Source organism: Ictidomys tridecemlineatus, chromosome 4, assembly GCF_052094955.1.
Source record: "Ictidomys tridecemlineatus isolate mIctTri1 chromosome 4, mIctTri1.hap1, whole genome shotgun sequence".
Lineage (NCBI taxonomy): Eukaryota > Metazoa > Chordata > Mammalia > Rodentia > Sciuridae > Ictidomys > Ictidomys tridecemlineatus.
This window is the reverse complement of record NC_135480.1, coordinates 101,847,049-101,863,013: the sequence shown is the minus strand read 5'-3', so window position 1 is coordinate 101,863,013 and position 15,965 is coordinate 101,847,049. Positions and strand designations below refer to the sequence as shown.

Below are 15,965 nucleotides of genomic sequence, written 5' to 3'. Positions count from 1 at the left end.
GAGGTTAGTTCTTGTGAGAAAATGTAGCAACTAGCATATGCCAAATACTTAACATTCTCTCTCCCCTTTCTTCATAGCATTTTAAAGCTCTTGCTGAAGGCAAGAAAGCATTTACTCCTCCGTCCAACTGCATCTCCCAAGCAGGAGATGTAGCAGAGACACTAACCTTCAACTAAGGAGAGAGGCCTGTCAGCCACCTGCTCTGCCGCTGGGCTCATGGCAGGCATGTGCTGCTACCTGTCTGCCAGAGAGCACTTCACACATTTGCTCTGTCTCAAATTGCCTTCCCAGGAGAGTTACCACTGTGGGGATTTGAGTTAGAAAATTGAGATTTCCCCAAAATAAAAGCTGGGAAGAAAGATTAAAAGGTGTTCTTTTGGGGCTAGGGATGAAGTTCTTTCTTTATTCTTAAAGGTAGTTGGCAATGATTTTACAAATAAAATGCTCTGTCAGTTTTGATATAATTCATATTTTTGTTTTTTATCCATGGTTCCTGTTTCATTTCTTCTATTGCCCTTATTATTTCCTATGTGACTAGAATAATGTTGAGGGCTTTAGCCCTCAAGTCTCTCCTCTCTGATCGCCTGTCCTCCTTTAACTTGTTCCTTTTTCTTCCCAAGGCAGGCCACAGAAACTGAATTTCTCTTACCTAAGGCAGATTATGGAAATGTAGTCTTAAATGCTTTGACCTACCTTGGCTGATGGTAGATGTTAAAACATCCATTTCTGAAGATTCTGCCACTTACTCACAAGGAAGGAATACTAAAGAATCTGAAGACAAGCCCTGCTAGGTTTTCCCACCCAGTTTGTTTGCACTGGGTGGCCACCCAATTTTTTTTTTTTTTTTTTTAATGAACCAGGAATTGAATCTAGGGGCACTCAATCACTCAGCCACATCCCCATCCCCTTTATTTTCTGTTTTGAGACAGGGTCTCACTAAGTTGCTTAGGGCCTCACTTAATTGTTGAGGCTGGTCTCAAATCTGTGATCCTCCTGCTTCAGCCTCCGGAGTCATTGGGATTATAGGTGTGTGCCACAGCACCTGCATGATCCTACCCTTTTTGTCTAAATCACTTCCAGCACAATTGTCTATGTTTCACGCATGCCAATGCAATGAAGTCTGCATAAAAACCCAAAAGGACAGGGTTGAGAAAGCTTCCAAATATTGGAACAAATGGAAATTCCTGGAAGGTAGCATGCCTGGAGAGAGCATGGAAGCTCTGCATCTTTTCCTCACCCTTCACCCTTCACCTCTCTTGTCTATATCCTTTGATATGAACTCAAATGCTCCATTAGGGTGGATTTTTTAAAAATATATCTTTATTTATTTATTTATTTTTATGTGGTGCTGAGAATCAAACCCAGTGCCTCACGCATGCCAGGTGAGCGCGCTACCACTTGAGCCATATCCCCAGCCTCTCCATTAGGTTTTTAAGGAATAACCAGATGTCCCTGTTAGAGCTGAGACTTGGCACTCATAAATTCAGTCATTTCTCTTACTCATGATTTTTATGATCTATAATGTCACTGCAAACACTGAATTAGCAGATTCCGATCCATTGTTCCTGATACATACAAAGGTGCATGCTGTATTTTCTCTACTGTGTGACTTAAAGACTTCATTTAAGGGCTAGGGGAAAGGCTAGGTGGTAGAGCACTTGTTTGGCATGCACAAAGCCTTGGGTTCCATCCCCAGCACTACAAAGAAAGTTTTTTTTTTTTCTATTTTTGACGAGCTGGAAATGTAGCTGAGGAGTGGAGTACTTTCCTAGTATGTGCAAAAGTTCTGGGTTCCATCCCCAATGCCACCAAAGTAGGAAAAAAAAAAGTCAAATGAAATAAATAGAGACATTCATTCAGTTAAGTTTATTGAATTTTACTGTGTTCCAAGCACAGTCCTAGGCAGTAACATGAGAAAAATCACAAAACAAGATAGTAACAAGGAAAAAATATATTCTGTATCTTGGTAATTTCTAGTTATTTCCATGTTGCTTTTCAAAGCATTCTTGGAACATTTGGGGATATGTGGTCTACCCCTAAAGCTTCTGTGCCCACTGTGACCATCTCCTAAACAACAGAGGTTGGGCGGGATCAGTGAATTCCTTCTGATGGAGCAGCCAGGGGCTGGTCACAGCTGGGATCCCACTGGTGGGGGAGGTTTACGCTGAGAGAAAACTCAATCCTGAGGGCTCAGGACACTCACAGTGAATAATAGGAAGGCCAACTTTTGGGAAGCCAAGAGGGCTTTGGGGCCATCTCTTGCCCCCTCACCGAGGGGATGTTCTTAAAGTGCTAACACTGTAAAAAATGATGCATAGCTTCTTGCTATTCTGGGCACCACCACATTTGCTATCCTGGGGACCACTCTCTTCCTTCCCGACTTGTGCTAACACCTGGCACTATATCACTGGAAGCCAGGCCAATGGGGAAGTCTAATGCCCATTGAAGAGGGTCCAATGTATAACCTGTGATGCCCAAGAGGAGGTGGGGCAAAGGAACAGAGAAGGGCAGAGATGTATGCAGCAAAAGGGACTAATTTGTCCTTGGCCAGGGCCCCTGGGCCAGGGGTTGGCTCCTGTGCAAAGGGCAGTTTGGTTCTATGCAGCAGGCAGGGTACAAGATGTTCCTGAGGGAACAGAGCTGCATAGCACAGAAAGGACATCCAGGACATGCAGGGCCTCCCCCATGCCTACTGTACAAGGTGCTAAGGAGTACTGATATGGGGCATGTAGCCACGCTTGGATGCTGGGTGATACCTGAACACACATGGCCAGAGCGCCACTTGCTAAGGCCCAGTCATCATGTGTAGGCACCCAACCTGAGTTGACACAGGGGCTTAGTTCTGGCTGGCAGTCTTGCCAATGATACCTGTGCTCCATGGGTCAGATCCCAGTGAAGCATATAATGTGCATGAACAACAGGGGACCCCAGGGAGGAGACCCAGCAAGTGGCAGCTGCATGGTCTCTTCATGCTAGCAGTATAGCCAGGTAGAGGATGACCTGGAGAGGAGCAGGGGGTTAGGGTGCTCAGGGTGTCCAGAAGCTGGGGTGGGGTGGGGCACTCCCATCTCACCCTTAGCTCAGAGCCAGATTTCATCACTGCTCACGCTGGACACTCGATAGATGTAGCTCAGCATTGGGAGGCGGATGAAGCCTGTGGGGTCAAAGATGCCCAGAGGACTCAGTTCTGGATGGTCCTTGGCACTCAGTGGTCATTGGCATAGATTAGGGCTTGACTAAAGAAGAGGAAAATAGCAGGCCCTTCCCCAGTACCTCTGCTGGTGAGGAGGCCACCAGGCTCAGGGTCCAGAAGCTCTGGCCGGCTGCTGTTGCGAGCGATTGGCTGGTCTGCTTGTTTCCCTGTTTAAGAACAAAGGGGGTCGTGCCCAGGATGAGGGGTGTGCTTCATGGAACCTAACCCCTCTTTCAAAGCACTTTTGAAGATAAAGCAGGGTCACTCCCGGATATACCTCTGGAATCTGTAGTGAGGTCATTGAGCTGAAGGTTGGATGGGAGGGACATGTTCTCCCGTGGCAGGCGCACATTGTTGAGTTTCAAGTTGTTGGAATCACTACAGGATATACAAAGGCTGAGACATGTGCTGTTGTCAGCAGCCACTGGCTCCTGCTTTGAGGCCCATTCCAGGCCTCCTAAGAACTCCAGGTCCCCACCAGTCCCCAGCCTATATTTAGGTTCAGCCCATTCAATCCAGTCCCATGAAGAGTTACCTAGAAATCAGAGATGGGCGCCGGGAGGGGCCTGTGGAGAAAGAAACTTCACTGATTCTCAGTGTACTCACCCTTGTTGGGTTCTGCCCTCCTGCCCTTTCACCTCTAATCCTCAGAAAAGTGATTTCAATGCCTAACTTTGGCCCCGAGACCAGAGTGCTCTGCCACTTGCCAGAGATGATCTGTTCTGCCCAGCTCCACCTGCTGGCTGTCCCTGGTGCTCACCCCGCAACCTCCCACCATTCCTCCAGCCACCCTCTGCCACACTGCTCCTACCTTTGGTCTTCTTCTCTTTCCTGCAGACCAGGCAGGCCACCAAGGTACTGAATCCTACTAGGGTGCCCAGGGCAAGCCCTCCAGCCACAACGATGCCCAGCAGTGGCACTTCCACCCGGGTGGCCAGGAGTCCTGCAGGTTGTCCATTGGTTAGATTCCAAATGGGTAGCACCCCCAACCTTGAGACACCATAAACTGAACTACTCTGTCTTCCTTACCCAAGATGGCTGGGACAATTCATTCATAGCACCCACCCAAAGGGCAACAAGTCCTCCCATTTCTGAACCATGATCCTTGCGCCCACCTGAAGCTTTGCTGGGTCAGTTGTTAGCAAAGCTCACCTGGGGCCGGAAGCGAGGCACTGGTGACACCCACATCATTGGTGGCCACCACTGAGAGGTTATGTGCCAGGCTGCGGAGTTGCAGCTGAACAGTATGGTTGGTGAGCCAGGGATAGTTCTGAGCATCCAGCACCAGGAAGTCAGAGGTGTTGACAGTTATTGGCCCATCCTGGTCGATCCAGGTGACATTGGCAGGTGGGTTGGCACGCACCAGGGCAAAGAGGACAACCAGGAGGCCTGGACCTTGAGCTTCCTGGTACTTGGCTCCAACCTGGGCAATCTCCGGTTTAACTAGTGCAAAGCAGAGAACAGTATGCTCTCACCACAGCCCTTCATATTCTGGCCCTTTGCTCTTGAATCCAGATAGGAGCCAGAGGCCTGAACCTCTCTTTAGCCAAGGCACTGAGAATCAGGATGGCCAGGCCTATGCTTGAATCCTGGCCCTGCCTCTTACAACTTTTATAACTGTGGGCAAACTGCTTAACCACTTTGTGCTTCAGTTTTCCCATTTGTAAAATGGTAATACAAATACTAATAATCCCTATAGGATTGCTGTGAGGATAAAGTGAGTTGATATTTGCAAAATGACAAGTGTTTGTTAAAAGTCCTGTGGAACAGCTTCCCCATGGCTGTTGGGGGACCAGGAACCTTTCTTCTTGCCCACCCCAGGGACACTCACATTGCACATTGAGGATGACAGAGGCGTTGGCTGACCGGCCACTGCCTGGGTCCTGTAGGGAGCAATTCAGCTCATGCTGGGCCCGCTGAGCAGTGACAGTAAAGGTGCTAGTGCCTCCAGAGAAGGCCTCCCCGCCCACACTCAGCAGTCTTGAGGTGCTGGCTTCCTGAAGCTGTCCATCCAGGTACCAAGCCAACTGGGGAGTGCCAAGTCCCCCTGACACCCGGCAGGTGAAGGCATGGCGTTCATTCTCCCGAAGTGCCCGTTCAGCCCAGGTCTGACCATCAATTTGTGGCTCCAACTCCCCCCAACCTGGAACACAGCAGGCAGCCTCTGATTTTGTGCTGTGACTAGGATGAAGTTCCCTAGCTGAGGGGCAACAGGCCAAAAAACAGGGCACCTCCTTTCTCTCATTAGGGACTGGCTGGACCTAGGGTGGGTCAGTGGGAGGGGGGCACCTGGCTCTGGAGTGGGTACCCAAATGTTAGATGCAGGCAAGGAGGGGAGGGATGGGGCTCTGATTTCCGGAAGTGCTTGGCCAAGGAATAAACAGGGATGTACCTGAGCTCAGAAGGGTTGGCAGGAGCAGCAGTGTGTGCGGGAGGGTAGCTGGGCCCTGAGGCAGCCCCATGGTGGCCGGGCCTGGGCCCAGGCTGCTGAGAGAAGGGGGCAGGCCTGGTGTCAGCCAGGTAAAAGCAGACAGGCCTAGCAATTCTTTCAGGAATTTACTCTCCCAAACCAAAAAGGCCCATGCACGCAAACATGAATGTAGACTGGCTCTCGGTGGCCAAGGCGGGGCACCTTCAGCAAAGCCCAAAAGCACATACCTGGATATCCTACGAGCGCAGAATCCAGCACAGAACTGCCAGAGACAAACAGCATACATCCGCAAATACAGAGAAGCAAAAATCAAGCGTGCAGCCGTACTATACGTATATGCGCGCGCCACACACACACACACACACACACACACATACATACACACACACACACACTGCGTCTACATATGCCCCTCCCCCAAAGGGATCACCCTTCTCCCGACCCAGTCCTCTCCTGCCGCGTTCCCCCTCCCATCTCTCGTCCTATACCCCTTTCCCCATTCCGACTGATTGCTCAAGTGGACTTGGATCCCGGAGGCCGGGATCGCTAAAGCATCCTTCCCCTGCCTCTCAGGCAGCTCACCTGGCTCCCTCCCGAGTGCAGCCAGAGCAACTGCTCAGGTCTGCAGAGCACCGCTGTCTGCTGAGAGGGCGGGGCCTGCGCCAGGCAGAGCCAATCAATGCCCGACCTCGGGCAGGTGGGCGGCCGTCCTTTCACTGCTCGGCACGCGCTCTGGGCCCGTGAGGGGTCCATCTCAGTGCCGGCTCCCCTTACGTGGGCGCGTGGGTAGGACGCAGAAGCAGAAGCAGGTGCAGTGGGTGAGGCTCCGCAGCTTTATTGATTCAGGCCCCCTCCCGTCCCCGGACTGACGAGTTCAGCGCCCGTTGCGGGGACTGCGCAGCTGCCCCATCATGTCGGCCAGCATGCGGTTGCACAGCGCGGCGTACGGGTTGAGCAGCACAAGCTGGCGCCGCGCGAAGGGACTGCCCAGCCGTGCCGCCTGCTCGAAGTCCCTACGGGCGTCGTCGTCTCGGCCCTGCAGCCGCGCCAGGAGCCCTCGCTGCACGAAGCCTTGGCGGGCGGCGCGACCCCGGCCGCCACTCAGCGCCAGGGCGCGGTCCAGGTCCGCCTGGGCACCTGCGGTTGGGTGAGCAGGGGTTATTGGCACGGCCTGGCAGCCTGGCGCGCGAGCCCCCGCCCACCTGCTGTAGCGCGGTTGGGAGAAAAAAACCGGGGATCATCACTGAGGTTGGGCAAATGTCTGAGCTGATTGGAGGGGATTGTTGTTCCTATTACGCAGATGAAGCCTGGAAGGACTGAGAAGACTTGTCCTGGACTGTACCACCACTTAGAGGCAGAGCTGGTACGAAGTTCATGTTTTGCTTTATTATTATTTTCCACCATAGTTACACCGAAACATGAGTGGAGGTCTTTGCTCACCATATTAGTGAATCTGTCCTATTGACTCCGCAAATAGTGGGTCGTTCATTTCACATAAAAGTTACAAAACATTTACTGAGTGTGTCACTTACTCTAAATCCCAGAGTTTAAAAAACGTCATTAGCTGCACAACTGTTTCTTAGGCTTTTCCTTTTGTTGGCTTTTTTTTCCTTCTCTTTTCCATTGCACACTTCAGAACAGCTGCTCCCAGGGTTGGGGATGTAGTTCAGTGGTAGAGTACTTTTCCTAGCATGTTCAAAGCTTTGGTTCTATCCCCAGTACCACAAAACTATTACAACAAAACAGTTTCTTGCTTCTTTATTTCCATGTTTTGATTATCTCTATGATCTTCATTTTTGTACTTAATGTCTTTGGAAGGAGGTCATGGAGCCAGAGCTATCCTGCAGTGTTTTTGTTAATATTCACATAAAATACTTGGATTGAACACTAAAAGGGGGCTATTGGGGAATTCTCCATTGTTCCCAGAATGTAGTCCAAATTCTCAAACCTGGTATTCCTGACCCTAGGAACTCCTCCACCACCACTAGTCCTAAGAATCACTAAGCTCCTTGCTAGGCTTCTGTAGTTTCCACCTTTGCATCAGCCTGACTTCTGGTCCCTAACATGACCCCTTCTGTCCCATTGTTCCCATTCTGGCTGGAGTGACTGAAAGCAGCTGATTTGATCTAGTCGCCACCAACAACCCTCCTACAGTGAAACCCATGTTTTCAAGACTCAGTCCTATGAGGGCTGGTCAGACACTCCCAACCCACTTCCAGCTCCAGACAGCCTGGAGATTTGAAATTCCCCAGAGGGAACCTATGCATGCCTTCAGGGTCCCTACAGACAGTAACCTTTTCTGAAGCCTTCCCACTTGCCCAGCTAACTCCCACAACTCCCACTCATTCTTCAAAACTTTGGTTGGAGAACTGCCAGTAACCTGATTACACATCTGCTGTGCCTGCTGGAGTGAACTCCTGTGGAGCAGTATCATGCAGGGTTAAGAACCCACCAATGGCACAGTGGTACATATCTGTAATCCCAGTGTCTTGGGAGGCAGAGGCAGGAGAATCGTGAGTTCAAAGCCAGCCTCAGCAAAAGCTGGGCACTAAGCAATTCAGTGAGACTCTGTCTCTAAGTAAAATACAAAATAGGGCTGGGGATGTGGCTCAGTGGTTGAGTGCCCCTGAGTTCAGTCCCTGGTACCCACCCCCCCACACACACACACAAAAAGTACCTATCACCTGGATTAAGTCCCAGCTCTGCCACTTCCTGGCTAGGGAATACTGGGTGAGTTAATCTCTGCATGCTTTAGTTTCATTTTGAAAATGGGGATAACAGGGCTAGGACTGTGGCTCAGTGGTAGCACACTTGCCTTGCAAGTGTGAGGCACTGGGTTTGATTCTCAGCACCATATATAAATAAATAAATTAAAGATATATCAACAACTAAGAGAAAAATATAAAAAAAAAAGAAAATGGGGATAACAATAGTACATATCTTACTATAACCTATGTGTGAAATGTTTAATGCCTAGCTGTAATAACTACTCTATAAATGTTAGCTCTTAATAGCACATCTTTTTCTTCTTTTTATAGTACTGGAAATTGAACTGAGGGTCTTCCATATGCTAGGCAAGCACTCTACCACTGAATAATATCCTCAGACGTTTTAAATTTTAATTTTGACACGGGGGCTCTCTAAATTGCAGAGTCTGACCTCGGACTTGTGATCCTTTTACCTCTGCTTACTGAGTAGCTGGGATTACAGGTATACAGCGATGCACAGACCCAAATAGTGCATCTTTATGTTCTCAACACAGCCTAGGATCACACAGTAGGCTCTCATTAAATGTTCCTTAAATTAATGAATGGAATGCAATCTCTTCTTTCACAATGGCCTTGAGATTATAGGGCCCATACCACATTTTTGGCTTTTTAGGTAAGAACACAAGCTCCAGAAGGATTTGATGACTCCTGGTCCTTGTTCCCCCATCAACAACCAATTCATTTGTCTGTGCTCTTCAGGGGCCCCTTCTGCAGAGGCTCCTGGGCATTACCCCTCACCTGCTGTATCTCCCTGGAGCCTCCGGGCCTGGGCACGATTGTTGTAGGCTGAGGCTCTCTCAGGCAGCAGGCAGATGGCTTGGCCAAACCTTTCCAGGGCTGTGCTGAGGTCCCCAGCCTCTGCTGCTATCACTCCCTGAAGCTCTAGGGCCTTTGATTGCTCCAGCTGGGCTCCTGGGAAAACTCCATCTGTGCCAGGGAAGAAGCCAGGTGGGGATACAGGATCGATGTGCAGTTGAGAACAACAAAAAGCCTCTCAGAATTCGGAATCTGGAGACCTGAGCCAGAAATGATTGGGTGTGTGTCACAGCAGGAGTAATTTCAGTGTTTGTGGCAGGTGGAGCTGAGGTTACCAAGTCTGGGAGTAAGCACTGAGTTTCAAAGGGATCTGGGAAAGGGACCTCAGATGGCTACCCATGGCCAAGAGAATGAAGACCAAACTCCTTTACCTGTAGGTCAGTGACTAGTCATAGTCCCTGAGTTGCAGAGCTTGAATTTGAACCCTGGTTCTTCTGGCTCTTCAGTCTGTCCTCAGCTCTGCTTTACTGCCTCCTACTCAAAGCCTGCCAGGACATTACCAGATGGTGAAAATACTCTATAATTTTTACCATGAAGTTTCAGTAAGGCTTAGGCTTCTTTCTCTAGAAATAAGATCAGTTCTCCACTAGGGACCAGTGAGGATGCACTCCCTCAGCAGAAGAGTTAGCTAGTAAGAACATTTAACAAGTGCTTGTTGGAATCATGAAACTCAACCCCTACCCACGGCCCTACTTCTGCCCTCCATTCCATGGAGTATGACATTGTTATAGCAAAGATTTGAGAGTTTAATATCACTCAAGACTATTAAGCCTGGATATGGAAAGAAGTAAGTGGTAAGTTCAGAGGTGTGAGGGGTAATGGACTTGAGAAACCTTGGCCTTCTTCTCTTGACAAGTTTCTGTTGCCAACCCCACTTCTTGGGACACTAAGGATCAGTCAGCTTCTGATTCGAATCGCAAACCATAATCCAAGGAGTGGAACAAGCAGCCCCACATCATCACTTCCCTCTCTCATCATGGGAAGGGGGGTGGGGGCAGTGGGCCAGCTTATGTGAAGTGTCACACACCAAGGTCAAACTCACCTTCATCTGCTTCTTCCTTCTCCGCTTCCTCTCCCAGGTCAAACCCAAAAACATCTCCAAATGGGGTATCAGGATTGAAGATGGCCTGCAACACAGCCTGATCATTTGGAGTCCCCATGGTGCTCAATGCCTAAGTTCTAAAAGGTGACTCAGGATAAGAGGGAAGAAGGAATGAGGACTGAGCCTCTAGCAGGCAGTTTATATAAAAGGGGAGGCTCTGCCTGGGGACCACCCCCATGAGGAATGTCTCTCTTTCCTTAGCTTTGATGTGTCAGCTCACCCCCCTTGGCCTGGGGTTATCGACCCCTGGCATGGCAGAATATGTATAATTATTTCTCAACTGAACCTAGCCTCCAACACAGAATAAACAAATCTAGTTCCAGCCTTAAGGTGGAGTGGAGCAAAGAGAAAGTGCTGAAATGTTTTTATTTTATTATATTCACAGTATCTTAGAAGTCTTGTTTGACCTCCCCTGGATAAAAGAGGGGGGATAAGTAGAAAGTAAAGAACTATTCCCTTGTCCTCTTGACTCCTTGCTCATATCCAGAATGTTAAATTAGGTCCTGAACATACATCATTGCTAAGGGAATAAAATCCTGCAGTTAGAGAACCAGTGTGTGTGGGACCTGAAGGTGGCTATGGGGAACAATTCAGTGATTCCATCTTAAAACATAGCCCTGTGGAAGGTACTCTGTGATCAGGTCACAGTCCACACCTCTCCCCCTTTCTCCACCCATCAAGGCCAAAAGGAAGTTCAACTATGTGCAGCAATAAACTTGACATGTTTATTAATTAAACTATCACTTAAATAAAAAAAAGTGCATAGAAAATAAACATGTTTAAAAACTCCTTTTTTTTTACAACTATGTACACTTTTTTACTTTTACATTCAGTCTTTCGTAGAGAGCTTTCAGCATTATTATTTTTTGAACTATTAAAGTATTTTCCTTCATCCCTGTCACAGGGAGTTAACACTGATGGACTTTAGACACATTTTCCTTTTTTTTTTTTTTTCTATTATTCTCTAACCAGAAGCTTGGAAGAACACAAGGAAAAAAAAAAAAAACGAAACAAAACAAAAGATCTGTTATACATGATAAAGTTGTCAAGAAATGTCTTATTTCTAGAAAAGAAGCTTGTCATCTGTTGAGCTCTTGAAACAATTATTCAACTACCTGTATTTACTAAAGAGACTGTTAAAAGTTCAATAAAAGAAACACCACAAGTCTATTTTCTTGGTTGAAAGACAGAACTAGAGTACCTCGGAACAAGATACCAGGAAAGCACAGAACACAATTTTCCCCTAAATGCAGGTGGTAACCCCAACATTCATAACCAAAAATAGAGAAACAAGGAGCACAGGTGCTGACTGGCAACGTTCATGGGCAGGAAAATCCAGGTGACACCATTTCTGCATCGCTCTGATCCTAGGAATGGCCTGTTTTATCGTCCCTTTGTGGTTTGGGGTTCCCCATTAGAGAATCAGAGGAACGCTGGCCTGATGTTTTCCTGCCACTACTAGCAACTGCAACACAATCCTTATCTATAGTGTTAAGAGAATTAAAAGCCATGGACTGAACTAGGCTTTGTTACATGGTGCATTACTATATTAGTTCCTATATATATCATATTTATATTTATTTGAAAACCAAAACAAACAAAAAGGTTGCAAGTTTTTCAGAGTGTGAGACTTGACTGGTATTCATGATTCGGCACAAAACCATCTGCTCAATAACCTTGTATTGCTTTAAATGAAGGAAATGAAACAAAATTACACCCAGCCCTTTGCAATGACCCGCTTTTCCTTAAAAACAAAAGCAACTTAGTTTATATGAAAAAGAATCCCAAATCAAACTTAAAGTTAACATCTGACAAGGTTTTCACCTTTAGTATTTTCAGATATTTGAACAAGTCAGTCCTTTAGAAAGATACATTCATTAAAAGTGTGTGTATGTGTATGTGTGTGTTGTATTTTTTTTTCTTTTTTTTTTTTTAACTCAAGATGGCTGCATGGCGCTCACTGCATTGGCCGGCGGGCGGGGGGGTGGTGGTGGTGGTGGCGTTGACAGAGGAAAGCAGGGTGGTGGGCTGGGTCCTGGCAAAAGGAGTCTGGATGAAAACATATAGTGCCAGGGCTTCCCCTTAATTCTTGTTACTGGTCTAAAAACAGAAAGAGGGGTTGTGTTGGACATGGTGGGTATCAACAGAGGGAGCCAAGGGACCAGGTTCCGGCCAAAGGGTCAGTGCCATGCAGCTTTTCTGGTTACACAGTTGTTACTGGCCACCAGGAAATGCAGCCACAACAGGTTCTAGCAGCAAAGCGTTGAGTGAGCTGGCTCTCACTGAGAACTGACAAGGTTTGCAGCTGTTATTCCTTAGGGATCTGAGGTGCCCCTTGGGGGATTCTTGGGAATGACCCACCACAATTCCTCAATCTGCATTTCTGTGCGAAAATTCCCTTGGTCACTTTCTAAACAAACTCACGGACATGTTTTGGAGATAGAAATGCCGTTTTGCCTCATTCCCTCCCACAGGGAAACCTTAGCTTATTCTCCAAGTTGCTGGCAGGTATGCTGACATTTTGGCAATGGACTCAAGGCTGAGCTGTTAAGAGGGATTTCTCATTTCTGTGGTTGACGGTTGGGGGTGGAAAGGCAAGGCAAACAATCTGCAGCTGGCAGGAGAAGGAAAGGTGTAGGTTCCTCCCCTGACCTCAGGGTTTGGGATTATAGAAAGAGGAGGAGGAGGGGGCTCACAGTACAGCATGGCCTAGCAGGGCAGTAACTAGGTCTATTTAGCTGAGTTTCCCCCACCCTCAGACTGGCCTTTGGGTCTTTCTCAAGGTGAATTCATGACCCATCAGTGCATTATTCATTTCAGTAACAAATGCAGCTTAAGGTTTTTTTTTTTTCTTAAAAACAAAACTAGGAATACAAGGATTTACAAAAAAACCTCACACAGTGCAATAATAAAGGAAACCAGACACTAGTGGACCCCCTCGGGCCACTGCATCTTGTTCATGGGCAAAAGGAGGAAGGGAGGTGAGGTCTGGGTAGAGTGCTTTTCCCCAGTCCCCTGCTGGCACTTCTCCACGATGACAAGAAATTCTGCCATCCTGGCCACAGTGCTGGGCTCCCCTGCATGACAGTGGAAATAGTGACAATGTTCCAGCAAAGCCACCAGACAAAGTTCTTAAGGTCACAGAAGGAAAGGGAGCCCAGGATGGAAGGCACAGCAGAGCCATGAGTCCTGGGGCAGAGAGTGCTGGGCTGAGTCGTATTGCTTTGCTAGACTTAACAGAGGAATGGGCTTCTTGTGGCAAGAAAAGGGTGCCCCAGCCTCAACTTGGACTGCACTACTCTGAAATCTTGTGGCAGGGGCAGAGAAAAATCTGCTTTATCGTGAGTGGTCAGACTGTGCTTCAGTTTCAACGGGCTGCCCCAAAAGAGGGCACAAGGGAATCAATGGGTTCTTTGCAGATATGAGGACTTGGTGGGCAGAGGGAAAGGAAAGGAGGTGATCTATGAGGCAGATGGTGATGAAGAATGTCAAGGTGCATTTAACTTGTTAGTTGCTAACTCTGAAGTAGTAAAGATGAGGGAAACGCAAAAGAGCACTGCCTTTCACTACTCTGGGGCCAGTGCCAGAGACAGAGGGACAGTGTGGGAAAGAAGAGAAGAAACTGGTGTGTTAACATACTACAGTAGCCTTTTGAGGAGCTTCAGTGTGGAAGGAGGGGAGTGGCTTAATGGAGCTGGGTGACCTTCCTTCTCCATTATGTCAAAGAGCAGACCCAGGGAACATTACGTCAACAGGGCACAAACAAGCTACACATGGAACAACAAAAAGTACACCTTCCAGGGGGAAGTTGGGCAGGAAAAAAACCAGACTTTGTGTACAGCTGAATATTTTCTCTAACTTCATCCTATGAAAATAAAAAATTATTAAAAACCGATCTTCTTTTAAATTAGGATAATACCGCAGTTTAAAAAATAGCCTTGTCATAAGTGCTTCTCCCTATGAAGTGCTTCTCATAGAAAAATATACAAAATATATTTACATTTATAAAACCTTAAATAGTAAACTGTAAACAGAACAGAGTAAAATCCAATGACTTAATTTAACAGGTTCAGGACTGTCTTGGGGGAAGAAAGAGGAGAAACATTTGATGCTATTTTGACGACATCCTAAGGAGTAATCAGGGCAGTAGTGTCATTTAATTTACTTCATCCATGGATTGCGCACAGGTGGCAGAGGTCCCTCAACACAAGGTGGTCTAGTCCCCAAGTTTTGGGCCTGGAAATATGATTAGTGTTCTGCCATCAATTGGTCGCTGACCATTTAGAAATTAAGTCTTCCTATGTCTTAACAAGGGGAAAACAAAGTAACCACGCCCTAGGAATGGGGCCCAGGGGTTGTCCTGGTTGTGACACTCTGGTTGTTGCATGATCAAATCCTATTTAAATAACCTTTATCCTCTTCTAAAAAATCATGCTACATATATTTCTTTAAAACTCTCAGAGGAGCTTTATGAAAACTTCTCCAAATTCTGTCTGGTTATGGCCAATGGCTCCTGTCCACTTCCCCACCTGGAGTGCTTACAGGCTCAGGGAACTTTTTGTAGGCACATCCTACGCCCAACAGGGAGTGTCCTTGAGCAGGGAGTCAATCTCCCCTACCACCCAGAAAGAAATGGAAAGCAGTGGGATGAAGGACAGGGAAAGGGAAGAAAGTAGAGTGAAGAGAAGGAATGGAAGAGGGAAGCCGCTCCTACTGTCAAGAAAGGTAATTGGCTGAGATAAGGCCCACTGGGGTAACACTCCCACTCAAAGCCCACAGGCTCAATGTTTGGTAATTAATTGGCACAACCCCAAGACAGCCTTTTGACACCAGAGATGCTAGGAATCTTGTCTCCCAACTGGAAGTGAACTCTTAAGTGGGAAGATAGTAGGGAAAAATCACCAGACCTTCTCTATTTGTTCAACAGACGGCCACACTTGGGGCCTGATGAGCAAACTATTAGGTATCCAACCAGCCCTGCATCTGGGGTCTTGCCTGACCCCTCACTTATAGTGCTTGGGAAAGGGCCAAGACAAGGATGACAACTTGTTCTCTGAGATGCTCAGGCCTCATCTACCATATAACTAACCCTCTGTAGGCTCCTTCCAGATAAATCTCCTAGGGAACCTGTTTCCCACTTTTAATAGCAAACAGGGGGCCCTAGGAAAAAGCCAATCAAGGATCTTCAAGACCTCCTCTCTTCCCCAGGACTACGATCACATAATGATGTGAATATGGGACATAGGGTGTGATGCCATCACGGAGGCCCCTCAATTGTGCCGGCTCAATCCTGGAGCTCCTAGATGCTGGAAAAGGCCTTAGCATTGCTTTGGATGGCCCTGGGTCCTAGGACTCCAGCACAGGGGGAGGAGAGCAGCTTTAATTTAGGAACTTCCGGCACTTCTTGGCGCCACAGTTGCAGGGCAGCTTGTTGCTCGCATCCTCAATGGGGAACTTATAGTCATAAGTGAGTTCCTCTCCACGGTAGATTTTACGCATGGCAAAGATGACAATGTGCTTCTGCCCATCAATGTTGATGACCCGAGAGTAGCAGTTTGGCTCACATGAGTGATTGATGAAGCGTGCAGCATTTCCATGCATGGTGGCATCTACCACCTCTGAGTCATCAATTCGGAACATGTAGCAACCAATGCC

General features: G+C 47.6%; 4 protein-coding genes across 14 annotated transcripts in view; 1 reads left to right on the top strand and 3 right to left on the bottom strand.

Annotated features, from left to right (window-relative positions):
- Positions 1-7,135, top strand: part of Ift46 (intraflagellar transport 46) — a 26,961-nt gene extending 19,826 nt beyond the window's left edge. For all 3 annotated transcript variants that reach the window (XM_005328333.5, XM_005328334.5, XM_078047127.1), the window contains 2 exons: positions 78-6,771; positions 6,925-7,135. In XM_005328333.5, the coding sequence (XP_005328390.1) occupies positions 78-176 (99 nt within the window). In that variant the 3' untranslated portion in view covers positions 177-6,771; positions 6,925-7,135. The remainder of the gene's footprint in view (positions 1-77; positions 6,772-6,924) is intronic.
- Tmem25 (transmembrane protein 25) lies at positions 1,852-6,377 on the bottom strand. Of its 6 annotated transcripts, none has more exons than XM_078047122.1 (10): positions 6,207-6,377; positions 5,852-5,886; positions 5,586-5,680; positions 5,025-5,336; positions 4,346-4,636; positions 4,005-4,136; positions 3,729-3,759; positions 3,471-3,589; positions 3,274-3,360; positions 1,852-3,154 (listed from the first exon to the last, which is right to left on the bottom strand). In XM_078047122.1, exons 1-10 carry the CDS (start codon positions 6,375-6,377, stop codon positions 3,081-3,083), a joined length of 1,347 nt encoding a protein of 448 aa, XP_077903248.1. In that variant the 3' UTR covers positions 1,852-3,080. The 6 variants fall into 6 exon arrangements, with proteins under 6 accessions (XP_077903248.1, XP_021584132.1, XP_077903249.1 ...); XM_021728457.3 differs by having other exon boundaries at positions 3,471-3,571; XM_078047123.1 differs by having other exon boundaries at positions 5,586-5,677.
- On the bottom strand, positions 6,444-10,392 carry Ttc36 (tetratricopeptide repeat domain 36). The gene is made up of 3 exons (XM_040285313.2): positions 10,251-10,392; positions 9,131-9,319; positions 6,444-6,761 (listed from the first exon to the last, which is right to left on the bottom strand). Exons 1-3 carry the CDS (start codon positions 10,366-10,368, stop codon positions 6,499-6,501), a joined length of 570 nt encoding a protein of 189 aa, XP_040141247.1. The 5' UTR covers positions 10,369-10,392; the 3' UTR covers positions 6,444-6,498.
- Kmt2a (lysine methyltransferase 2A) overlaps positions 10,268-15,965 on the bottom strand; it is an 86,146-nt gene continuing 80,448 nt past the window's right edge. For all 4 annotated transcript variants that reach the window (XM_078047117.1, XM_078047118.1, XM_078047119.1 and 1 more), the window contains one exon: positions 10,268-15,965. In XM_078047117.1, the coding sequence (XP_077903243.1) occupies positions 15,690-15,965 (276 nt within the window). In that variant the 3' untranslated portion in view covers positions 10,268-15,689.